Below are 24464 nucleotides of genomic sequence, written 5' to 3' on the forward strand. Positions count from 1 at the left end.
AAGCACAACTGACCTCAGTGGGATTTATTTTCTAGTAAACATGAAGAGAACCAGGCTGCACATCCCATAAGGGGTGGGTACACATGTACCAGCAGGTACCTGAGCCTGCCCTCCAGTGGGTTGGACTAGATGACCCTCACAGTCCCTTCCAGCTCTACAGTTCTGATTCTAAGCTGCATCAACAGAAGTCAAGGGAAATAACAGACCATTGGCCAGGCCACAACTGGAGTACTGTGTCCAGTTCTGTGCACCACAATTTAAAAAGGATATTGACAAGCTGGAACGTGTGCAGAGGAGGGTGACCAGGATAATCAAGGGTGTGGAAACCAAGCCTTATGAGGAATGGTTGAGGGAGCTGGACATGTTTAGCCTGGGAAAAGGGAGATCAAGAATTGATATGATAGCCATGTCAAATACAGTGGTACCTCGGGTTAAGAACTTAATTCGTTCTGGTTAATTCTTAACCTGGAACTGTTCTTAACCTGAAGCGCCACTGTAGCTAATGGGGCCTCCTGCTGCCGCAGCACGATTTCTGTTCTCATCCTGAAGCAAAGTTCTTAACCCGAGGTGCTATTTCTGGGTTAGCGGAGTCTGTAACCTGAAGCGTCTGTAACCTGAAGCGTCTGTAACCTGAGGTACCACTGTAGCTAAACAGGGAAGATGGGGAGCAAGTTTGCTTTCTCCTGCTCCGGAGGCCAGGACCCCAACCAATGGATTCAAGTTACAAGTGGGAAGAATTATATATAAATTCAATAAACAACAACAAGAGGGAAGATTCCTAGTCAATCTCGGGAAGAACTTTCTGACAGTAAAGCTCCGAAGGTGATGGTCCCTCCTCCCTTGGAGATGTCTAAGCAGAAATCGGATGGCCACCTGTCGTGTACAATCTGGCTGAGATGCCTGCCTCGCAGGGGGTTGGACTAGATGACCCTCGGGGACCCCTCTACAAGTCTGCGACAGCAAGAAAGGCGCGATCCAGAATGCAGAAAGACGAGCGTGATCCAGAATGTGATCCACAGCGGCGGAGGCTCGTCCTCCCGCCCTCCGCTTTGGCGGGGGCTCCTCCGGCAGCGCGGCGTGGGGCTGCACATGGCTCCCCTTCCACTACTACGGCGGCACATGCTTCTTCCGCGCCAGGCGCCCGGGCTCCTCCTCCCCGCTCCTTCGGCGGCTCCACGCGTTACGCGCCGGCTCACTCCCCGCTCGGCACGCCTCGCCCGGCGGACGCGGGGAGAAGGCGCGGAGCGGCAGTTTTCCCGCCCGTAGAGAGAGCGATCCCTAACTTGCAGCGGGGCGTGTGTGTGTGTGTGGAGGAGAAGGCGAGGAGGAGGGCAGAGGAGGAGGAGGAGGAGGAGGAAGGCGGGGGAGGCGGGCAGCCTTTTTTGGGGAGGCGGCGAGGAGCTCCCCCACTTGCGAATAAGACCCGCGCCGCGCCGCCGGAGGAGACTTCCTTCGCCGGGCAGGAATGGCCAAGCCGGAGCACGTGAAATAAACCAGCGGCTCCCGGAGCTCTCGCCGCCTCCCCAGACGGAGGCTTTTCCGTCCGAGAGGCCAACATGATTCCGCCCAGCGACGCGACACAAGTCAGCCCGGAGGACGTGGAGAAGGACCGCGACCCGGAGAGCCCCGAGCAGCCGCCTTCGCCTGCCTCCACCACCAGCCAGGAATCCAAGGTCGGTCCTGATCGCTCCCATCCGTGGATCCCTATTCGGAGAGGGGATCGATCTCTCTCCATGGCCAGGCGCGCTTACGTGCCCGTCCTCCTTTTGCGCCTGCAAAAATGTCTTGGAGGTGGGATCTCGCCATTCACCTGGCAGAGCTGGGAAAGAACGGGGCGGGCGGGGAGGGGGTACCTGGCTGGGTTTAGGAATTAGTTTGCTTATTGCATTTATTTTCTGGAGAGAGAGGTTTCAAAGCACTCTGTCAGACCATTCCTCTGTTTGGCACTCCGGTTGCTCTGGCATCACGTGTTGATCCTCATGAAATAGACTGTGACAGATTTATTATAGGAAAGTTGCCTGTGTGTGTGTGTATGTTAAAAAATGTCTTTCCAGGAACTTTGCCATTCAGCTGATAAATAGGTCAGGAGCTGAAGTCTAGCTGAAGAGCTGCTATTGTAGGGGAAGAACTGCCATCCATAATAATAATAATAATAATTTTATTATCTGGTACCCCGCCCATCTGAGTGGGCGCCACTCTGGGCGGCTTCCAACATATATAAAGAGCATGACAAACAGGACCACCCCCCTCTTGCCTCCCCCAAAAATCATATTTTATTGGCCTGGTTTGGCTTACCTGATTGAGGAAAACGATGCTTCTGTTCTGCATTCCGTCCCTCAAAATTAAGTGATATAATAGGTGAGAAGTTTCTGAGTGGATTACCTGAATTAGAAACAAAGATCTGTAAGTGAGCAGAAGGAAGAGCAGAAGGATGCTCTTCTGTTTAACAGGAGCATGACGTAAGGGGCAGGAGTTACCTAAAACAACTTGTTAGCTATTAGTGTTTCTGCTGATAAACACAACTTCTCATAGACCTTGTGCCCTGGTAATTTAACAGAAGACCAACCCGCACATTTGCCATAGCGGATTTTAGTGATGTGATGTGCCACAATTCTTTGGCACACCCTTTGAAAAGGATTGCAGCATCTTCCCAAATGAGCACCTTGCCATTTTACAGTCACCCCCTCCTGTTACAAGTGGAATAGATTTGGAACGCTCCTCCAGAATAGTATTACTATTAGTAGGGTAAAATGGATAATGGTCGCTGTAGCCACCTTGACAGGCCTTGAGCATCCTTGTGGAAGTTGATATGATCCTAACTGGCACTTCAAAGGTGGTATTCAGCAGGATGGAAGTTTGTGCTTTGAATGAGGAGGTCATGTGGACAAATGGACTTGCCACCATGCTGTCAAAGAGGGATTGTGCATTGCTTGTGGCTACAGCACCATAAAGTCTTGATTATAGCTATTGATGTGTTACTTCCTTCCAAATCTATGGGAGATATATATGAGTCAGTGGCAATTGATGACGGGATTGCAGCCTAAACTCAGGAAATATAAATAGGGTTTAATTTTCTCCTTACCTTTTATAGTAACTAACTATAACAGACATGTCCAAAGTCCGTTTCAGGGACCTAATTCAGCTCGCTGGTCAGTTTAATCTGGCCCCTGTGGCAGTTTTTCCCCTGGGGTAAAATCCTTAAAATACCTCAACAACTTCAATCCTAAAAGAAGCTCAACAACTTTGGGGTAAAATAATTAAAAAGCTCAAGAACTTCAATCCTAAAAAAAAGGTCATCAACTTGGTCTAATTTGGTTGGCCCTTTGGTCGGCCTCTATGGCCCTTCATCAAATCTGGCCCTCTTTGAAAAAAGTTTGGACATCACTGAACTATGATTTGATGTGGAGGGGTGTATGCACTTTGGGCACAAAGCAAAATATTTTAGATCGTAGATCTAAATAGGATTGTAGAGTTGGAAGGGTCCCTGAGGATCATCTAGTCCAACCCCCTGCAATGCAGAAATATGCAGCTGTCCCATACAGGGATCGAACCTGCAACCTTGGCATTATCAGAACCACACTCTAACCAACTGAGCTATCCAGGAAATATTGTGTATGAATATATTTCACACAATGCAGAGTTCATTGTGTGTATCCACCTCTCAAAATACACACATGGAATGCTAAAACATAAATGTAAGCACCAGTGTGTTGTTGGTCCTTCAGGCTTTGATGCAAGGTCTCAAATGCTAGTAATTTTGCTTTCAGCCAGACACAATAGTTCTTAAAAACTCAAAAGGGCTTTTAAACATCAGGTATTATTTAGTAACGTATTTGTGGAGTACTTTTGGTGTTTTCTTCTAATGAAGAATGTAAAATGTACTACTAGTTTTGTTGTGGTATAACAATGTGATGCCAGTTTTCCAACTAAGTTTGCTAATATTCATACAACAGTCGAAAACAAAATTAGGAGGAGTGAAATAATCTCTTTCAGATTTCAAATGTGCGTTTGGAAATACACGTTTTAAAGATCTGTATTCTTATTTTGTCAGTTTTTTCATTTAGGCAAAATTAAAATGTTGGCTCCACAAATAATCATCAGTTTGAAACCAATTGCCATTGAAACCAATTTTAGCCAGTGTTGCACCTTCCATTGTTAAATCTGGAAAGAAATGATAAACTACATGGGGCATTCTGGAGTTTGTTTCTTATCAGGTGGGAAACCATGGCTTTTCTGAAATATCCATACTAGTTTTCCTTTTGGTAATTGGCTCAAACAAACACATGTTGGGGTTGTACTATTAGTACACATCTGCAGGCATTGATGGCGAAGTTTTATATATGTTCATTTTATTAAAAATATTAAAGGGTGGCAGCCAGTCCCAGACTGGTGTCCTTTGATGTTATATCAATCAATCAATTTATTACGGTCATAGACCAGGCAGCCGGCACGCATGCCCCTTTTCGCAGGAGAAGGCAAGCATGTTGCAAACGCTTGCACTCCACTCTGGCCCCCTGCGCCTTCGGGCGGCCCCCTTGCTCCTCACCTGCAGAGCCTTTGATGTTATACAGCACAACAGGGGAAGGTTTCAAGATAAGGGGAAAGGGAAAATGTGTCCTTTTTCTTCATCCATCCTGAAACTTTATCCACTCCATTGTGAATCCCAGAATGCTCTCCAATGGCCCCTGTTCTATCTTGGCCAGGGGCATTCGTGTTAGAGGGTTGGAGAACAGAAACATGCCCCCCCCAAAAAAAAAAATGTTTCAGATCCTTGCTGGTTACTGCTTAATCTGAAATTGCTTTATACTCCCGCTTTGTAGATAAATAATTAGGGGAGGGAAGAACAGTACACTGCTCCCTCTTCCCTACCCACAAGTGTAACAGGCAGATATCATAACTGGATGTTTTGTTTCCATGGGTGCAACACTCATGTGGCAGCTTTCGTTTCTGGAGTACAGATCCCAGGTTTAAGGGCAAAGTCAGGCAGTTTTTATAGTGGTGCACTTTGTAAACACAGCACTAAGGCGGCGGCTTTTGCAATTCCATGGCTGCCTTTTGGCCTTAACTGTGAGACCTGCGCTCCAGGGCGGCTGCTCCTACAGGTCCTTTACATGTGTGTTCCTAGCACTGTTTCATTGAAACATGCAAAAGCAACTGCTCTTGCAGATCTTCTTACTTCCTTCTGGCCTTAGAAAGAAGGCCGGGAGAGAGCCAAGAACACAGTGGGCACTTCTTCACTTTCTGAGAAAAGTTCTTTGAAATAAATGAGGCTTATTGCCAAGTACCTGTCATTTGAGAAGGGATTGCAAGTGATCCTTGGTGCAATTATTTTCAAATTACTATTTAATGGATAGTTGCAATCGGACACTTTTTCATAACTCTTCCCTCACTCCTGCCCCATTCAGCCTACATCATTTATAATTAGATTTTCTGGATGTCTCTTGCGGGATCTAATCCTTCGTGAAGTCTGTGGACTTTCACTGTTGCAGAGATTTGATCCTGGCCTAGTCAGGTATTCTAACCACTATACCATGCATAAGTAATGTGTGGCCCTCCAGATACGGTAAGACTACAACTATCAAACCTGACCGTTGGTCACGCTGACTGGGGCTGATGGGAATTGAAGACCAACACATCTGCAAGGCCACAGGTTCCCCATTCCTGCACTAAAGGGTAAAGGACCCCTGGACAGTTAAGTCCAGCCAAAGGCAACTATGGGGTGCAGCGTTCATCTCGCCTTCGGGCCAAGGGAGCCAGCATTTGTCCATAGACAGCTTTCTGGGTCATGTGGCCAGCATGATTAAACCACTTCTGGCGCACCAGAACACCATGACGGAAACCAGAACACACGGAAATGCCGTTTACCTTCCCGCCACAGTGGTACCTATTTATCTACTTGCACTTGCGTGCTTTCAAACTGCTAGGTTGGCAGAAGCTGGGACAGAGCAACAGGAGCTCATCCCATCACGCAGATTAGAACCACCGCCCTTTCAATCGGCAAGCCCAAAAGGCTCAGTGGTTTAGACCTCTATCCCTGCACTAAACCATAACAGAATGCCAATCAGCAGAATCACTGTATCGTAGAATTGTAGAGTTGGAAGGGACCGCGCGAGTCATTTAGTCCAACCCTCTGCAATGCAGGAATCTTTTGCCCAACATGGGGTTTGAACCCATGAGCCTGAGTCTCAGTCTCTACCAACTTAGCTACCAAGTTTTTCACCAGATGAATCACGTCTAGCTGCAGGTAGAGGGTTTTAAGGTGGGTTAATACATCGATGCATTCAAACTCAAAGAGCATGCTGGCAAGAAACGTAAACTGGCCTCTCCTTTGCATTCCAGTTTTATTTTGTATAGTAAGATTTCCCCACCCCCTTCCAAACATGCACTCTCCAACTGTCAGGCTGCAGTCGAGATGAAGTGTTACCGTGTGATGCTGCTGGTTGTGAGAAATGGCTGTGAGCTACAGATCAGCTTGAACTGGGGTGGGAGGTGGGACTGAGTTGTGCTAATTGCACCAATCTGCTTAAAACTCATTTTGATACTGTATTTTTAAATTGCTGTAATTCACCCTAGTGAGTTTGGCCACTGCACTCCAGAAGTTAATAATAATAATAATAATAATAATAATAATAATAATAATAATAATAATTTATTATTTGTACCCCGCCCATCTGGCTGGGTTTCCCCAGCCACTCTGGGCGGCTTCCAACAAAGATGAAAGATACACTAAATTTCACATATTAAAAACTTCCCTGAACAGGGCTGCCTTCAGATGTCTTCTGAATGTCAAGTAGATGTTTATCGCTTTGACATCTGATGGGAGGGCGTTCCACAGGGCGGGCGCCACTACTGAGAAGGCCCTCTGCCTTGTTCCCTGTAACTTGGCCTCTCGCAGTGAGGGAACCGCCAGAAGGCCCTCGGAGCTGGACCTCAGTGTCCGGGCAGAACGATGGGGGTGGAGACGCTCCTTCAGATATACTGGACCGAGGCCGTTTAGGGCTTTAAAGGTCAGCACCAACACTTTGAATTGTGCTCGGAAACATACTGGGAGCCAATGTAGGTCTTTCAAGACCGGTGTTATATGGTCTCGGCGGTTTGCAAAGCTGAAGAGCCCAAGGCAAGGGCTGATGGGAAACAAAGAAAGCTGGGGAGAATCGATGTGGCTTGCTTGCTCATCTGCAAGTTGTCTAAAACAAACCATGGCTTAGGGTTACCTGCAAATGAAACCTATTGACGTTTGTTTTAAAACACTTGCAGCCTGCCTAGTTAAACTTGATCCTTTAAGGAAGCAAATCCTAACCACGCGTACTTGGTCATTCTCCATCACCCTAAGCAAATGTGTCTTGGATTTAGGTATGAGTCTCCCCAAAATTACAGGCCAGATTCTACTACCCTTATTCAAATTACTGGTACTGTGCCGACATCTGATTAGCATTTCACACAACACTCCACCTGCTTCATTCTGAGTGCATTTCTTAGTATTGACTCCAGCCCATAAAACTGCCAAGGGTCACACAACTTGATCTGCCTTAATTGGTTGAATGAAGTCTAACTTGCACTTCAGTAGAACTAGCAGTAACAGACACCCCCGAGGTTGCATGGTTGCACTCTGTTTACTATCACATCGTACCTTACTGCTGTATGTGATATATACCTGGCACACGAAACCTAAACCTAAAAAGCCATGGTTTGCAGAAGCTAGGGAGGTGTTTGCCGATAGACACTTACTATATTAGGACTTGGTCAGCAGCCATCACCACTGCACTTGTTGCATCGTAGCATAAAATCTGATCCTATGGAGACAGCATATTGGGCCATTAATATATCTGATCCCATTGCTAGCAACAATCCTGAATTATTTCTTTTAATTACTTTTATCTATTTGTTTGTCTGCCTGTCTGCTTCAGCTTATTATATAGGTGGTGGACTGGTCTTATCTATATTCTATTGTATATAGGCATTTCTGCTATTTGACACGAATTCTTAACCTTTATAATATACAGTACTTGGGATATTTTTGTTGAGTTACTATTTGAAGTGCAGTGTTGATCTTGGATAATATTTGCTTGCTGCTTGCTCGTTCCCTTTTTTAGTTTTCTCATGATAGTTTATTACATGATAGATTATAGATTTTACGGCTTGGTTTTGTGATTCTTCTAAATATTCTTCTATACATACAGTCCATGCTTTGGTAGAGTTTGATGGGTCCAGTTTGTATGTTTACCAATATTCTTAGGGATGGAGCCAATCCTGACTTCTGGAAGAGTTTTCAACTTTCCTCTTTCAGGAGAGATTGGCCAGTTAATGCTTTCTCCTATAACTTCTCATTCAAATCTTTCTACTTGTCTCTTCTGACTCCTGTCTCTTAAGCTTCAATTTAAAAATTATAACCCAAGGAATCATAGAAATGAATTTATCTTGGCATTGTAATTATTGGAATGTAATGATCTGTTTACAATTGCATCAGAGTTTTAGAGCGGTTTCTGTAGAATCCTACCACATTCATGTTAAATTTATCAGTGCTTTACTATGATTCAGTCATCCTTTACTATGAGAAGGGAAAGGGGTATTTTATTCTAAGTGAAGTCATACTAGGCTCCATGTCTGTTGCTGGTATCTGTCTGTCTTTAGAGACAATGGACCTCCAGGGTGAAGTCAAACCGCTGCTTTAGCAGCACGGAAGTGATCTCCCCAGGGCACAATCCTGGGCAGACGGCATGGAAGTCCTGGGCTCCACTCTCGGCCTCACTGATGTTGTCCAAAGGAAAGCAGAGCAATACGTTTAGCACCAGCTACAGGAGTTGCCAGAAGGAGGTGTACAAAGCACCATCCAACCGTCTTAGGGACTGCACTCCGGATTTACTCCCTAGCCTTTTCTTCTCTCAAAGATGACATACAAGGCAGGACCTGACTTCCTGCTCCTTGATGAGCTACCTTCTCAGGTTGATGATAATAATAATAATAATAATAATAATAATAATAATAATAATAATAATAATATATTATTATTTATACCCCGCCCATCTGGCTGGGCCTCCCCAGCCACTCTGGGCGGCTTCCATAAAAACCAAAACTACAGTAAAATATCACACGTTAAAAATTTCCCTGAACAGTGCTGCCTTAAGATGTCTTCTGAATGTCAGGTAGTTGTTTATCGCTTTGACATCTGCTGGAAGGGCGTTCCACAGGACGGGCGCCACTACCGAGAAGGCCCTCTGCCTGGTTCCCTGTAGCTTTGCTTCTCGCAATGAGGGAACCGCCAGAAGGCCCTCAGCGCTGGACCTCAGCGTCCGGGCAGAATGATGGGGGTGGAGACGCTCCTTCAGGTATACTGGACCGAGGCCGTTTAGGGCTTTAAAGGTCAGCACCAACACTTTGAATTGTGCTCGGAAACGTACTGGGAGCCAATGTAGGCCAATGAGCCCCATTTGCCCTCACTTCCCTCTTTAACACATTCAGAAACCACCTTCTTGACCATTGGACCCACTCTTGGTCTTGTCCACTCCATCGGCCAGAGCCTGTCTTCACATGCAGGGGAAGTCTCTAACTCACGGAGGGTTTGAGACCCATCAGCCACCTTCACATGGTTTAGCTGGCCAGTCAAAGCCATTCCTGAGGTGTGACAGCTGTCGCTTGCTGACAAGCAGGGGGCCTTCTCAGTTGTGGCGCCCACCCTGTGGAACACCCTCCCATCAGATGTCAAGGAAATAAACAACTATCTGACTTTTAGAAGAAGACATCTGAAGGCAGCCCTGTTTAGGGAAGTTTTTAAATGTCTGATGTTTTATTGTATTTTTAATATTTTGTTGGAAGCCATCCAGAGTGGCTGGGGAAAACCAGCCAGATGGGCCGGGTATAAATAATAAATTATTATTACAGTGGTACCTCAGGTTACAAACACTTCAGGTTGCATACGCTTCAGATTACAGACTCCGCTAACCCAGAAATAGTACCTCAGGTTAAGAACTTTGCTTCAGGATGAGAACAGAAATTGTGCTCCGGCGGCGTGGCGGCAGCGGGAGGCCCCATTAGCTAAAGTGATGCTTCAGGTTAAGAAGAGTTTCAGGTTAAGAACGGACCTCCGAAACAAATTAAGTACTTAATCCAAGGTACCACTGTATTATTGACAGCTTCTGGGAGCTACAGGTGAGAGTTGAGTGCAGAGTCTTTAGAAAAATTCTAATCAAACTCTAACCAAGTGTTCTGTTCTGAGCTTCTAATATGGTGATGGGGACCCTCCAGTGACCCTCAGGATATTGCTGGACTCCAGCTCCCATCAGCCCCAGTCATTGTGGCTAAAGACCAGAGATTATGGGAGTTGGAGTCCAGCAACATTTGGAAAGTTGCAGATTCCCTGCTTACATTTTAATGCTTCTCCTATTGCATAATATCAGGGTCTCCTTTCACAGCATTTGCCTCTTCCTACCCCCTTGTGCAAAATCCTAAAGCTGGCTGCTGTGAACATTTGTGCACTACAGCATGTTCTGGTTTTTGTTATTTGCAAAGCAATAAAAGTGTCTGAGTTCCTCACTTGACTAGGTCCAATTCAAAGAAAAAGCATTGGAATGCCCCTATGACTTCACTGCACCCTATATAACACCCAAATAATTCCCTCGGAGGACACTTTCAGAGAGCAACTCCTGGAACGAGGGTTCAAGAATCATGCACTGACAGCAGCTCACTGCATACAGCCCTTTGGGAAGGACCACAGTTCAGTGGTAGAGCATCACTTTCCACACAGAATGTCCCATGTTCAGTCCCTGGAATCTCCAGGTAGACCCTTGTGAGACCCCTGGGCAGGACTACCCCTGGGTCAATCACCTGATGTCATACTGATGCCAGGTGATTGGCACCTGTCAAAGATTTGCGCAAAGCTTCCTAAAGCCCTATGCTCAGCACTTCCCAAGTGCAGCACTTCTGAAGGGCCTGGGCGTCAGCTGCTTGTCGAGCTCTTGGAAAGCAGAACACAAGAGGCTCTGCAGGCACCACCAACCAGCAGGACCTGCAAACCTGCTTTCAGTTGAGCCCCAGCCTTTCCTACCCCACAAGTGGGTGTGTAGAGCAGGTGGGTGGAGCTTGGCTGAAACAACCTTGCAGGCCAAAATCTGGTCCACGGGCTGGAAGTTGCCCATCATTGTGTTGGAGCAATTGAATCCAGACAAGGTGCAGTATTCACATACAGTGGTACCTCGGGTTACAGATGCTTCGGGTTACAGACGCTTCAGATTACAGACTCGGCTAACCGAGGAATAGTACCTCAGGTTAAGAACTTTGCCCCAGGATGAGAACAGAAATCGTGCGGCAGAAGCAGGAGGCCCCGTTAGCTAAAGTGGTACGTAAAGGTAAAGGGACCCCTGACCATTAGGTCCAGTCGTGACCGACTCTGGGGTTGCGGCGCTCATCTCACTTTATTGGCCGAGGGAGCCGGCGTACAGCTTCCGGGTCATGTGGCCAGCATGACTAAGCCGCTTCTGGCAAACCAGAGCAACGCACGGAAATGCCATTTACCTTCCCGCCAGAGTGGTACCTATTTATCTACTTGCACTGGCGTGCTTTAGAACTGCTAGGTTGGCAGGAGCAGGGACCGAGCAATGGGAGCTCACTCTGTCGCGGGGATTCGAACCACCGACCTTCTGATCGGCAAGTCCTAGGCTCTGTGGTTTAAGCCACAGCGCCACCCGCGTCCCATCAGCTAAAGTGATACCTCAGGTTAAGAACAGTTCCAGGTTAAGTGCGGGCCTCCAGAACAAATTAACTTCTTAACCTGAGGTACCACTGTATAAGCAAAGTGGGTTGGGGAGACATGGGAGAGAGTCACAGCCATTACCCTTCGTAGCATTACCCTTCATAGCCCTTGCGCTGACCCATTACGAAGGGAGGGTCACTATTGTCTCTTCAGTTTCCTTAAACCTCAGAGGAAGTGTCAGGTCAACACAATCCTGTTCCTGGCAGCAAGCATGCGGATTTCTAAAGGATGAGCTGTTCCTGAGCCAAAGGGGATTCCATGAGAAAGCAGCTATAACTTAGCAGCTCAGCACAGTTCTAATGAAAGTATGAGAAAGGTTCATTTACAGCCTATTGCAAACATTGTCTTCAAAGGATTTCCCTAGACTGCTATGCATTTGTAGGCACACCCACCCACAAACTCATACCCCCATACGCTTAATGGATAGTAAATACATCCTAATAAAATTAAGTTTCCAATATAGATATGCGGAGAAGACCCAGCTCTTGAGCTAGATTATCCAGCTTGCAATCCTATTGAAGCTAATTGGTTTTAAGTCATGGTGTGTTTGACCGATAGAGTTGCATGGAGATTTCCCCTGCATAATAGAATTAATACCTTTTGAGTCTCTATTGGTGATGGATAGGTTACTAGCTACTGAATATTTTAAAAGGGCAAGGAAATGGCATGCAGACTATGTTCATCCATCCTTCAGTCTGCTGAGTAAACATTCAGCATGCAAACCTCAGTTTCAAGGAGGGGAACTCTTTTAAAAATATTCCCAAAGAGGATTTGAAAACAGCCAGCTCTTCCAAAGCTGTTTTCCATACGTCTGCCTAAAATGGTGAGTACACATTGTGCATAAATGAGACTTCTTATGCAGAGGAGGGGGTGAATTAGATACTGAACTGGACATACACACTGTGAACTTTTCAAGGTGTATCCATTCACCGAGCAAGAAAGAGCTGGTGTTTATCTATGAATAACTGATTTTAAACTTCTGTCTTGTTTGAGGTACCAGTGCCTCCCCCTCTTTACTTGTACATATTGCCTAGATTTGAATATTGTCTCACTAGCGAATGTTTCCATTTTATTTTATTTAAATATATTTTCATTGATTACCTATATATAACAACGGCAAAAAAAAGATACAAAAGCAAAATCCCAACTAACCCGCCTCCAGGACAGATACATCTTATTAAATTTGCCAGAGTTCAATCTGTGGTTATACATCTTCACATTAATCACTTGTTAGTGCTTTCCGCCATTCCTTTCATCACTTGACAAAGTCGGGGAGTTTTGTTGTTGTTTTTTTAAAAAAAGAGTAGAAGTGTTGCACCAAAATGCTTTAATCTACTTTAATGCACAAAGCCAAATTTTCAATATGCAATTGAATCCTTCCTACAAAACGCTGTAGAGAACCCATGTTTATAGGCTTCACACCTCTACCAAATCCTACTAGCAGCAGGGCAAAGCTGTTGCCTTCATGGCTTTTTTGTCAGCTTCCTAGAGGCTGAGGGCTGTTTGCAGCAAAATGTTGGATTAGATAAATGGGTACCCACAGGAGGGGGAGCAAGAGGAGGCAACCAGTGAACCCTCAGATGAACCATTATCACCAGATTCCCAGCTTTCTTACAAAATAAAAGTTTCTAGCATTTGTAGAACCTGAGCTATGATGGGGGTGGTGTACAGACACTATTCTTCTCAATTTTTGTGAGAAATCAGCCTGCTCCCCATACGTTCCCTATACTTGTATTAGAAACTCTAGTGCAGTAAAGCAAGTTCAGTGGTACCTCGGGTTAAGAACTTAATTCGTTCTGGAGGTCCGTTCTTAACCTGGAATTGTTCTTAACCTGAAGCACCACATTAGCTAATAGGGCCTCCCGCTGCTGCCGCACAATTTCTGTTCTCATCCTGAAGCAAAGTTCTTAACCCGAGGTGCTATTTCTGGGTTAGTGGAGTCTGTAACCTGAAGCGTCTGTGACCTGAAGCGTCTGTAACCTGAGGTACAACTGTACCTATTTTCACACAGGTGAACGTCCATTGGCAAGCCAAGCATTAATACAATGTGAGGGCACCAGATGTGCCATGATACAAAATTTGGATCAATCATTCTCAAAGGGTTACTGTGGCTCAGATATTAGGATGCCCTTAAGTGGTGCAGATACATAATTTTAAACTCTGGACTATATGGTCTTATGCTCCTCCACTCTTGCACGCCTAAACACTCAGACACACACAGTGTGCTTGGGGTTGCATTTGAACCCAGGCTCCTAGATAGCAATTTGAGGACATTTTTTCATGACTGAACACCCCTATATATTGTGTTATCCTCTGCAGCAGAAACCTATGCTGGCTCCTCCACCATGAGACAGTAGAACCCCAAAGCTCTTGGTGCCCGTTTTAATTTCTTTGGCATCACCACTGCTGCCAAATTCTCAGGGATCTTGAGGGCTATAGGAAATTCCTTGAGTTGAATCAGGCCCCCAGGCCAGGGTTTAGTCACCTCCCATACTGCTTTACAAAACTGTTTCTAAGTTCAAAGCCATTGGGTTCCATTGCAGTTGCCCCACTTGCCATCTTAAAGCAGAGCTATGCCAGAATTTCTCAGAATAAAATTTTGGGTAGGGGTAGGATTAAGTTATTCTGACTATTGAAGTCCATTTTTGCTCACCCTTAGGATAGGTTGTGAATTTTAGCTACGACAGGTTAAACCAGGGGTGTGGGGGCCATGCATGTGAGCTGTTGATGATGTTCTGCACACTCTTTCGAATGTGCTTAGAAACAGCCCTAACGTTAGGAAATCTTGATAAACAAAGATGCTCTCTCATGGGGAGGTTTCAAGATGTTTCCGCTTCCAAAGTGTCACTATTTTGTGGGTGAGGGTCAATCGCATATCTGCTAATTCTGGTTGTGCAAGTGGTTCTGATGCTCTTGTGCAGTAAAGCCACCCCCCCCCCAAAAAGGACATTTTGTGGTAAGGGAAATGATAGAGAAAGACACTGGATGGTGTGGGATTGCGGTTCCTTGATATTGCATAGCCTCCCCACAAACAAATCAGAATGAAAGCTGAATAAACTGCAGACACTGGATAATGCCCCTCAAACATTGTGCAAACGGATCTGAATGAATGCTCAATAAACAGTGGGTATTCTATAGCATCTCTGCAAACTCTGTGGATGAATGCCCAATACACAGGTTGTAAGCGCATTCAGTTGAATGCACATTAAAATCCGCTTCTGGTTACGCCTGTTACGTTAATTGCCCAAACATCTGAAGAGGAGCAGCTGGTGCAACCTAGGGATGTTGGGGGCAGGGCTTGAGTGCCCCCCCCCCCCGTTTAACCCTCTGTGTGTTCATGTGTGTTCTTAAAGAACCACATCCTAGGCTTGTTTTCTCTTCACAAGGCTGAAAGCGCTTTGCATCTTTCTACTTTGAGTTCCTCGCACGTGCAATAAACAAACTTGACATTGAAGGCTTTCATAGAAAGCTAGGGGTTTTCCACCTCTCCTCTCTTGCCATAAACCTGGTCTGTGTGCTTGAGAAGGTTGACTTCAATGAAATTCAAACGGGTAAGGAATAGTTACCCAAGGAATAGGTAGCGATTTGAAAAAGACTTGGGATAGGTGGAGCAGGAGGCGTCCTTCCTGCAGTCTTGAATTCCCATGGCATTTAAACAAACCTAATGTGAGGTTGTTGATGCAAATTAGCAATCTTTCATGCAACCTTGTTATCCCTCGTCATGTAAACAAGCTCTAAAGTAGCTGTTTTATTAACTACTGCCATCAGGTTATTCCACCATCCCCAGGAGCTTTTGAGACACAGTTTGAATTCCTGAGTCAATCCATATATATATATATATATGTGTGTGTGTGTGTGTGTGTGTGTGTGTGTGTGTGTGTCAGCGGCAGCTCAGGAGATATCCTTTGCTTGATGCAGATAAGCTTTTAAATGGCATTGGGAAATGGAGCATTATTCATACCTAACATGCACACTGCTTTATTAATGAGGCCCGTTTCAGTAAAGTCAACCATTCTGAATGGAAAGCAAAATACTGCTGACCTGGTGCACATGCCAATTAGGCACAGACTTCACGGGAGTAAAATACTCAACTCTGGCTGACGTACGCTTTAGGGCTATTTTTTAAAATAAAAATAGGAGAGCAATCCTTTTGTGCATTGAGGGGTGGGGTGGGTTTGTTATGATAAAGCAAGCCGTAACCTCGGTCATAGCAAAATGATGGGGATGCTGTTGAAAATGGTTATGAATCTTATATGTATGACTTTCACAGTTCTCCCCCTCCTCAATTAATCCACACAACAACCATGAGTGGGGATTTGAACCCTAGTCTCCCAGCTCCTAGTCCATGGGTAGGCAAACTAAGGCCTGGGGGCCATATCCGGCCCAATCGCCTTCTGAATCTGGCCCGTGGACAGTCCGGGAATCAGCATGTTTTTACATGAGTAGAATGTGTCCTTTTATTTAAAATGCATCTCTGGGTTATTTGTGGGGCCTGTCTGGTGTTTTTATATGAGTAGAATGTGTGCTTTTATTTAAAATGCATTTCTGGGTTATTTGTGGGGCATAGGAATTCATTCATTTTTTTTCAAAATATAGTCCGGCCCACGACAATGTCTGAGGGACAGTGGACCGGCCCCCTGCTGAAAAAGTTTGCTGACCCCTGTACTAGTCTCACACTCTAACACTGCACCATGCAGGTCCAACAATCTGACTCAGTATAAAGCAGCTTGCGATGTACTTAATTAAAAAAGATCAAAGCAATGAAGATTTGGACACTGTTCTAAACACCTTCCTATGAAGATGGAGACCTAATTCATACATTAGCAAAATGGCTTTCTTATGGGCTGGATCCTGTATCATTCAGGTAGTGTAAAGGGACCCCTGACCATTAGGTCCAGTCGCGGACGACTCTAGGGTTGTGGCGCTCATCTCACTTTACTGGCCGAGGGAACTTCTGGGTCATGTGACCAGCAGGACTAAGCCACTTCTGGCAGACCAGAGCAGCACACGGAAACACCATTTATCTTCCTGCCAGAATGGTGCCTATTTATCTACTTGCACTTTGACGTGCTTTCGAACTGCTAGGTGGGCAGGAGCTGGGACCGAGCAATGGGAGCTCACCCCGTCCCGGGGATTCGAACTGCCGACCTTCTGATTGGCAAGCCCTAGGCTCTGTGGTTTAACCCACAGCACCACCCACGTCCCATTTGTACTATTAGTTGCCACTTAAAGCTGATGCTTAAAGCTGTTACCATGTGACAGATACACCCAAACACAACGCAGCTTTCATTTTAAACTAGGTTAGCATTACATGGTCCTCATAGACAAAACAGTGACTCTAAAGTTCATTTGTTTATATTAATTAAATTTGTATACCATCCTTCCTCTGAAGTTCCCAGGGCGATTCACAACAGAAAAAATACAAAATGAGAATACAAAATATATAATAAAACAAAAACAAACAGATAACCACAAACACATTTTAAAAAGCCATAGAATGTTAATCAGGAGAATGCCTGACCAGATATAAATGTTTTCACCTAATGAAGGCACCAGGCAAGTCTCTCTGGGGAGAGCATTCCACAAATGGGAAGCCACCACAGAAAAAGCCTTGTTCTCGTGTTGCCACCCTCCAGATCTCTCGTGGAGGAAGCACACAAAGAAGTGTTTACATAGGGTAACATAGTACCTACTGTTATGCGATCCCATTTATCAGTTGCCATGTATCTCATTAAACCTCTGTTCGTTTGGGCAGGGGTGATCTCGGGTTTTTCTACAGAGCTTTATAGAAAACAGGGATGAGGTTTGCTTGTACGTTTCCCTTCAGCCTTGTTGAAAAGTTTGAAAAAGTGGGCAGGAGGGGAGCTTTGAAACTAGCCAGACTGCCGGGTACTCTTGTGGGCTTTATGCTAAATCACAAAATAGTTTCACAGGACTTGACTGCTGTGCATGTTTTCACCAGCAATTAAGCTCCATTTTCAGTGAGGTGTTTTGTTTTCCCCCCAAATGACAAGCATACCTAATTCCCTGGGACCCATGTAGCCAAGTTCTAATCCAGGCATTGGCAAACTCAGCCCTCCAGATGTTTTGGGATTACAATTCCCATCATCCCTGACCACTGGTCCTGTTAGCTAGGGATGATGGGAGTTGTAGTCCCAAAACATCTGGAGGGCTGAGTTTGCCTGTGCCTGTTCTAATCTGTCTCTCTTGCCTCCTCACTCTGTAGTCTTTATTCTTTTCTTTTTCTCACGCAGTGGGCATGGATGGATCCCTTGCAGAAAACAAAATTCCAAGTTCATGTCTTGTCAAGTGTCACGGAGCCTATAAAGAAGATGGATAGCCCTTTTTTAAATAGGAGAGGGATGTTTTTTATGTGATTCTAGGCCTGCAGAGAACTGCCAGGCGCAGTAGATGCCAAAGACTTGGCTGTTCTTTCTTACTTTTTTAAAAACTGAGTCACGTATTCAAGAAAAACAAATTGATGCTTCTGCCTTGCTATGAGCAAGGGGAAATCTATCTCTGCTGAATGTTTGCTGCCCAGTACTTAATGTTTGACAAAGAAGCAGCTTTTATTTCTTCAGTTGTAACCTTTCTTTATTTCCCAGACATTCATACTAACAATCCCTGAAACAATTATTCCTGTTGTTTTTGTTGGTTGTTGCTTAGTACCAAATACTGAATAGATTAAGCAAGGTACAGGCACTAAAGCAGTATATATCACTCCCATGAAAATTGGATACGGGCAGAGAGAGTTTTAAGCAACCAGCATATAGCAAGGCATGCGAGTCCTTTCCAGAGGAGGTTGGTGGCAGATCAAAGTCCAATTAATGAATGTTGAAGAAGGAAGCTTATATTTCTTTAATTTGGTGTAAAGTAATATATGCTACGGGGACGCGGGTGGCGCTGTGGGTAAAAGCCTCAGCGCCTAGGGCTTGCCGATCGAAAGGTCGGCGGTTCAAATCCCCGCGGCGGGGTGCGCTCCCGTTGTTCGGTCCCAGCGCCTGCCAACCTAGCAGTTCGAAAGCACCCCCGGGTGCAAATAGATAAATAGGGACCGCTTACCAGTGGGAAGGTAAACGGCGTTCCGTGTGCGGCGCTGGCTCGCCAGAGCAGCGATGTCACGCTGGCCACGTGACCCGGAAGTGTCTCCAGACAGCGCTGGCCCTCGGCCTCTTAAGTGAGATGAGCGCACAACCCCAGAGTCTGTCAAGACTGGCCTGTATGGGCAGGGGTACCTTTACCTTTACCTTAATATATGCTACTTCTATTTTTTCCTATACTTTGTCCCTACCAGCTTCTAAGAGACAATTCATTTAGCTGGGGGTTACTGTTGCTCCAAATCCTTCCAAATCCTACAAAAAGTAAGATTCGTAGATCAGCCAAATTGTTGTTTGAGATGATGGCCTACATTGTCTCTTTAAAGACTGAATGTTTCTTTCCTAACTAAGAACAGAACGCAGCCTTAAAATAAGGATAAGCATGTGGACAGGAGGTACAATAATAGCAGTGGAGGGATATTCAGAATCAAACCAAAATGTGAAATGCTCCCGCAACAGATACAGAAAGTGTGTCCCTTCTTAAAGGAGAAGGGTTAGACCAGATTATGAAAATTCATCTCCCTCCCACCATGATTTTAGTTTTGCCATGGTAAACATTTCAGATTCAAATCTATAACTTTTTGCCGTTAGGCTTGGATGTAGGATTTGGAGAAACCCGACTGTGCTGTGAGCATGTTATCTTTAGCAGTTTCCAGACATGGGCTTAATACTGGAAATGGGTCGTGCAAATATCACAAGCAGGTCATTTGCAACAGGGTTTTGCTTTTAACTTAGCAGCTTTCCCCCAGAAAGAGTAAATCTGGATGGGTAAATGGGTGAGCAGGAATACAGACTGGCATTTTTTATGCCAACAGCCATCATGTGGATGCTACAAAAATTTGTATGCATGAGGAGCACCCAGCACACAACACATGCCCATGTGGAAGCCACCTTCATTGTTAGAGATATTTGCCACCCCTCTTCTTCCTGTTTTAATACAGTTGTTACTTTGCTTCACTTGCCCCTATTCCCTGTGTTTGGTGGAACTCATCCAAATCCAAGAAGAAGAAGAAAACCAAGATGCTAGCAAAGACGGAATCAATATAAACAACTCTATGTTGGTGTGCCATAGTGCACATTAACTATACAAAGTGGCTCAGGAACCTGAATTAAGTATCTCAGTCAGTTTCAGTGACTCTTAGCACTAAACTCAGATTTCTGATAACACAAGAGCGAAATGTGCTACCAGGGGCATAAAATTACAGACATATATAAATTAAATCCTGTTCTCCATCCTGCTTTACTCCTCCCCTGAAAACCTTACTTTGAGAGAATTTCCATCAGTGTCCTTAAAAGTTCTGCCTCCCTTTTTAGCAACAGACCCCTTTATAGTAATGACTGCTCTGCTGCTCTGTGTTTTCAAATGATAGTCCCTTTGGCTTCAGCTCCTGACCTCCATGGGATTGTCAGCAGAGCCAAATAAGCAATCTTGCTCTGCGTAGCTTGACTGAGGATAGGCTCATCCTCACCGCCAGAAACGCCAGTTGCAGGATGTACCTGCTCAGACTCGGCTCCTTGTTCAGATCTGATTCAGAACTCAGTCTCTTAGCAACTTCACGACAAAAACGCTTGGACTCTAGTCCTCTGCCCAAGTTGCAAGAAAAGGTGAAGGAACTAGAAATGAGTAAACACAAATCAACACCTTCGGGACTATACAAAGAAAGGGCAAATGTGGAAAATAAATGGGTGGTAGGGAAGAAATTTAATTCAGGTTGCATTTAATGGTGAATCAATCTAATTTGCATTTTATGAATCAATACACGAACTGAAACAAAATCATCCTTTGACATTTGCACTTCTCCAAATTCTTCAGTGCTCTTCTCCAGACAAGTAATGTGTGTAAAAATGCATATGTTGGGAGTAATGCCCCAAATGCATATATTTGTGAGAATAAAAATAAGTTATACAGTGGTACCTTGGGTTAAGAGCTTAATTCGTTCCGAAGGTCTGTTCTTAACCTGAAACTGTTCTTAACCTGAAGCACCACTTTAGCTAATGTGGCCTCCTGCTGCCGCTGGCCGCCACTGCACAATTTCTGTTCTCATCCTTAAGCAAAGTTCTTAACCCGAGGTAATATTTCTGGGTTGGCGGAGTCTGTAACCTGAAGCGTATGTAACCCGAGGTACCACTGTATTAGAGAGAACTGATTTGGGGAAAAAATGAGTATGTTAGGCAAAAATGCATACAAAACTGTGTATATTAGGAAAGAGTCACTCTTAATTGCTGGTGAATTTTCATTAGATTAAAAAGAATAATGATTCAGAAACTGATCTGAAAAGTGGAGAAATGAACTTAAGACTGGGAGAATAAGAAACTGAGAGAAACCAAAATGGCCTTCAGATATAATGGTAGTATTCAGCGTGACTGCATTAGACTACATTCTTAATCTCACGCACTACAGTGGTGCCCCGCAAGACGAATGCCTCGCAAAACGGAAAACCCACTAGACGAAAGGGTTTTCCGTTTCTGAGTTGCTTCACAAGACGATTTTCCCTATGGGCTTGCTTCGCAAGACGAAACATCTTGCTAGTCTTGCGGGGTTTTTTTCGCTTTCCCCCCCTTTTTCTAAGCCGCTAAACCGCTAATAGCCTTTTAGCAGCTTAGCCGCTAATCCTTTAATAGCCGCTAAACCGCTAATAGCGCTAATCCGCTTAGCCGCTAATAGGGTTGCTTCGCAAGACGAAAAAACCGCTAGACGAAGAGAATCGCGGAACGGATTCTTTTCGTCTTGCGAGGCACCACTGTACTGTTGTATTAATATTAGGGCTTCCCCATCTTTTAGGATATACTGTGGACACATAGGTAGTTAAAACAACACACAGCCCATAGACCAATTCAAATTGTTTTCTTTAGTGTAGTTTTGTGAACTACACCAGTGTACTTGGAATGCTTGAGGGCTAAGCATGCAGGACCAATGGCTGGCTGTTCACATTAGTAATATATAAAAGACCTGTTAACTTTAGCTGGATTGCTTCAGTGAGTTAGATGAAGAAGTCTGTTTTGCTCTTAGAAAGCATAGGCCAGTCTTCCCCCAGCTGGTGCCTCCCTGGTGTTTTAGACTACAAATCTCTTCAGCACATGCTTGATATTACCAAATTTATCTTATGGATGGACATAAGAGCAAGACGTCTGTAGATAACAGGGGAGCTGACTTGGGCCCCATGTTAAGGGTGCCCAGTGTGCACAATGTCATGACCTCATGTTGCAACGTGACGTCACGACGTCACATGCCCCCAGCCTCGGAACCTGACTTCCAATGGCACTTGCAAGACCTCAGAAAGCATCTCCAAGGTCTTGCAATGCCTTAGAGATGCTTCCTGAGGTCTTGCAATACCTCAGAGGTGACTCCCAGTGCTTCACAACAAACATTTTGTGGGTGCTCAGACACCCAGACTTCCCTATAGTTGGCACCCCTGATAGTTAAGGAAGCCCTTTAGATAACTTGGTCCAGAATAATTTTGAGCTCCTTTTATCTTAGCTACCTTAGATGAAACGCAAAATGTTATAAAGCACAAACATGAGCCTCAGAAGCTGAGCCATAATAATAATAATAATAATAATAATAATAATAATAATAATAATAATTTTTATTATTTATACCCCAAACATCTGGCTGATTTTCCCCAGCCACTCTTGGCGGCTTCCAACTCTGGGCCTGCCCTTTCCTCCCATTTAGCGGTGCAGCACCTGGTGCCGGCAGTCCTGCTGCTTCCTGCCCAACTGGCAAGGCTCTTCACTTCCTCACTTTCTAGAGGACTTTGCTGGAACTGCCACCTCTAAAGCAGACACAAAAGCAAATTGTAAAGGGGGCATAATCTATACTACAAGTAAGCATTAATTTAGGGTTTGTTTTCTTTTGTTTAATGCAAGCAACAGCAAAAACAAGCACCTTATTGTTCTCTCTGGTCATGCATTTGCTCTCATTTCACATCCTTGAAAAAGCACACAGAGAGTGCGAGCTGACCTAAGACAAGGAGTAAAAATGACTCATAAAGGGGATTGTGTACAGAGTATCTTTTATGCAAACAGTTAGAAAGGAAGTGCTATGGAGTGGAGAATTAACACTCTCCCACTTTAATCTCGAAGTAGCAGCCCTTTTCCCTTCTTACATCTCTTTCTCATGCTTGAGCTCAATGGAAGTGATGGACTAGCAAGCAAGGAGGTAAGAGGTTTGTGTGCTTAGTGAGCTTAGAGTCTCATTGCCCTCATTTCTTGCTGCTCCACGTCCTCACATGCCTGGGCTTGGAGTGGTCAGCAAGATAAGCTAGCAGCAGTGCCAACCCATCTGCACTCTAGCCCAGGCCCAATAGCAGTACAACTGCAACTGAAGGGAATGGCAGAAGAAGCTGATGGGGGGAGGAAGAAATATAGGCTTCTGAGGGTGCACACTTCCTTCTGCTGTTGCTCGTGTTTTCCAGCACCAACCCGAGCACACATTGTTGAAGCTGGGCCTGTTCTGGGTCCTTGAGAGCCAGTGCGGTAGACTCGTAATCTGGTGAACCGAGTTCGCGTCTCCGCTCCTCCACATGCATCTGCTGGATGACCTTAGGCTAGTCACACTTCTCTGAAGTCTCTCAGCCCCACTCACCTCACAGAGTGTTTGTTGTGGGGGAGGAAGGAAAAGGAGAATGTTAACCGCTTTGAGACTCTTTCGGGTAGTGATAAAGCAGGATATCAAATCCAAACTTCTCCTCCTTTCTTCTTCTTCTTCTTCTTCTTCTTCTTCTTCTTCTTCTTCTTCTTCTTCTTCTTCTTCTTCTCTTTTATTTAAATTTATTTTTTCCCATTACTCCTGTCAGTGCCACTGCTGCACGCAGTAAGCCCACTGGGAAAGGTCCACTGAGGCAGGTTGACCCATTAGGATAGGCCAGTGGGGGCCCATCTTTCAAACCTGTCTTCCCCCCCCCATGCGCCAAACCCGCTAACTGCTGCAATGAGGTAAGACCTCCCAGTGATACTGAACTGCAACTCCCATCATCCTTGACACTTGTCCAGTGCCACCTAGAAGGGCAGTGGGTCCTTATCCCTGCTTTGCAGGTGGGTGGCATGTTCAGCTGTGCTGTAGAGAGTGGGGAGGGGAGAAAGGTTTCCATTAGGTCCTAAAAAGGTAAAAGACCCCTGGACGGTTAAGTCCAGTCAAAGGCGACTATGGAGTTGCGGCACTCATCTCACTTTTCAGGCCAAGGGAGCCGGCGTTGGTCCACAGACAGCTTTCCAGGTCATGTGGCCAGCATGACTAAACCGCTTCTGGCACAAGGGAACACCATGACAGAAGCAAGAGCGCACAGGAACACCATTTACCTTCCTGCCACAGCAGTACCTATTTATCTACTTGCACTGGTATGCTTTCGAACTGCTAGGTTGGCAGAAGCTGGGACAGAGCAACAGGAGCTCACCCCGCCGTGCAGATTAGAACCGCTGACCTTCCGATCGGCAAGCCCAAGGGGCTTAATGGTTTAGACCACAGCGCCACCCGCGTCCCTTAAGGTCCTCATGCCTGCCCACTGTCAAGTAGCATGGCTCAGTAGAAGTATTGGTTACAGCTGCAGTGGCCAGCCACATTCCTGACAGTGAAGTACCCATCGGAAAAGAACCTGCACCCCAAGAGTAACCCCGCTCTG

The 24464-nt window shown here is 45.3% G+C and overlaps 1 protein-coding gene across 1 annotated transcript in view; it reads left to right on the plus strand.

The window, feature by feature from the left end:
- The first annotated feature begins 1072 nt into the window (after nucleotides 1–1072).
- Nucleotides 1073–24464, plus strand: part of STAC (SH3 and cysteine rich domain) — a 75341-nt gene continuing 51949 nt past the window's right edge. Inside the window, exon 1 of the mRNA XM_053359510.1 lies at nucleotides 1073–1673. Within this exon, the coding sequence (XP_053215485.1) occupies nucleotides 1557–1673 (117 nt within the window). The 5' untranslated portion in view covers nucleotides 1073–1556. The remainder of the gene's footprint in view (nucleotides 1674–24464) is intronic.

Source organism: Podarcis raffonei, chromosome 12, assembly GCF_027172205.1.
Source record: "Podarcis raffonei isolate rPodRaf1 chromosome 12, rPodRaf1.pri, whole genome shotgun sequence".
NCBI classification, from domain to species: Eukaryota; Metazoa; Chordata; class Lepidosauria; order Squamata; family Lacertidae; genus Podarcis; species Podarcis raffonei.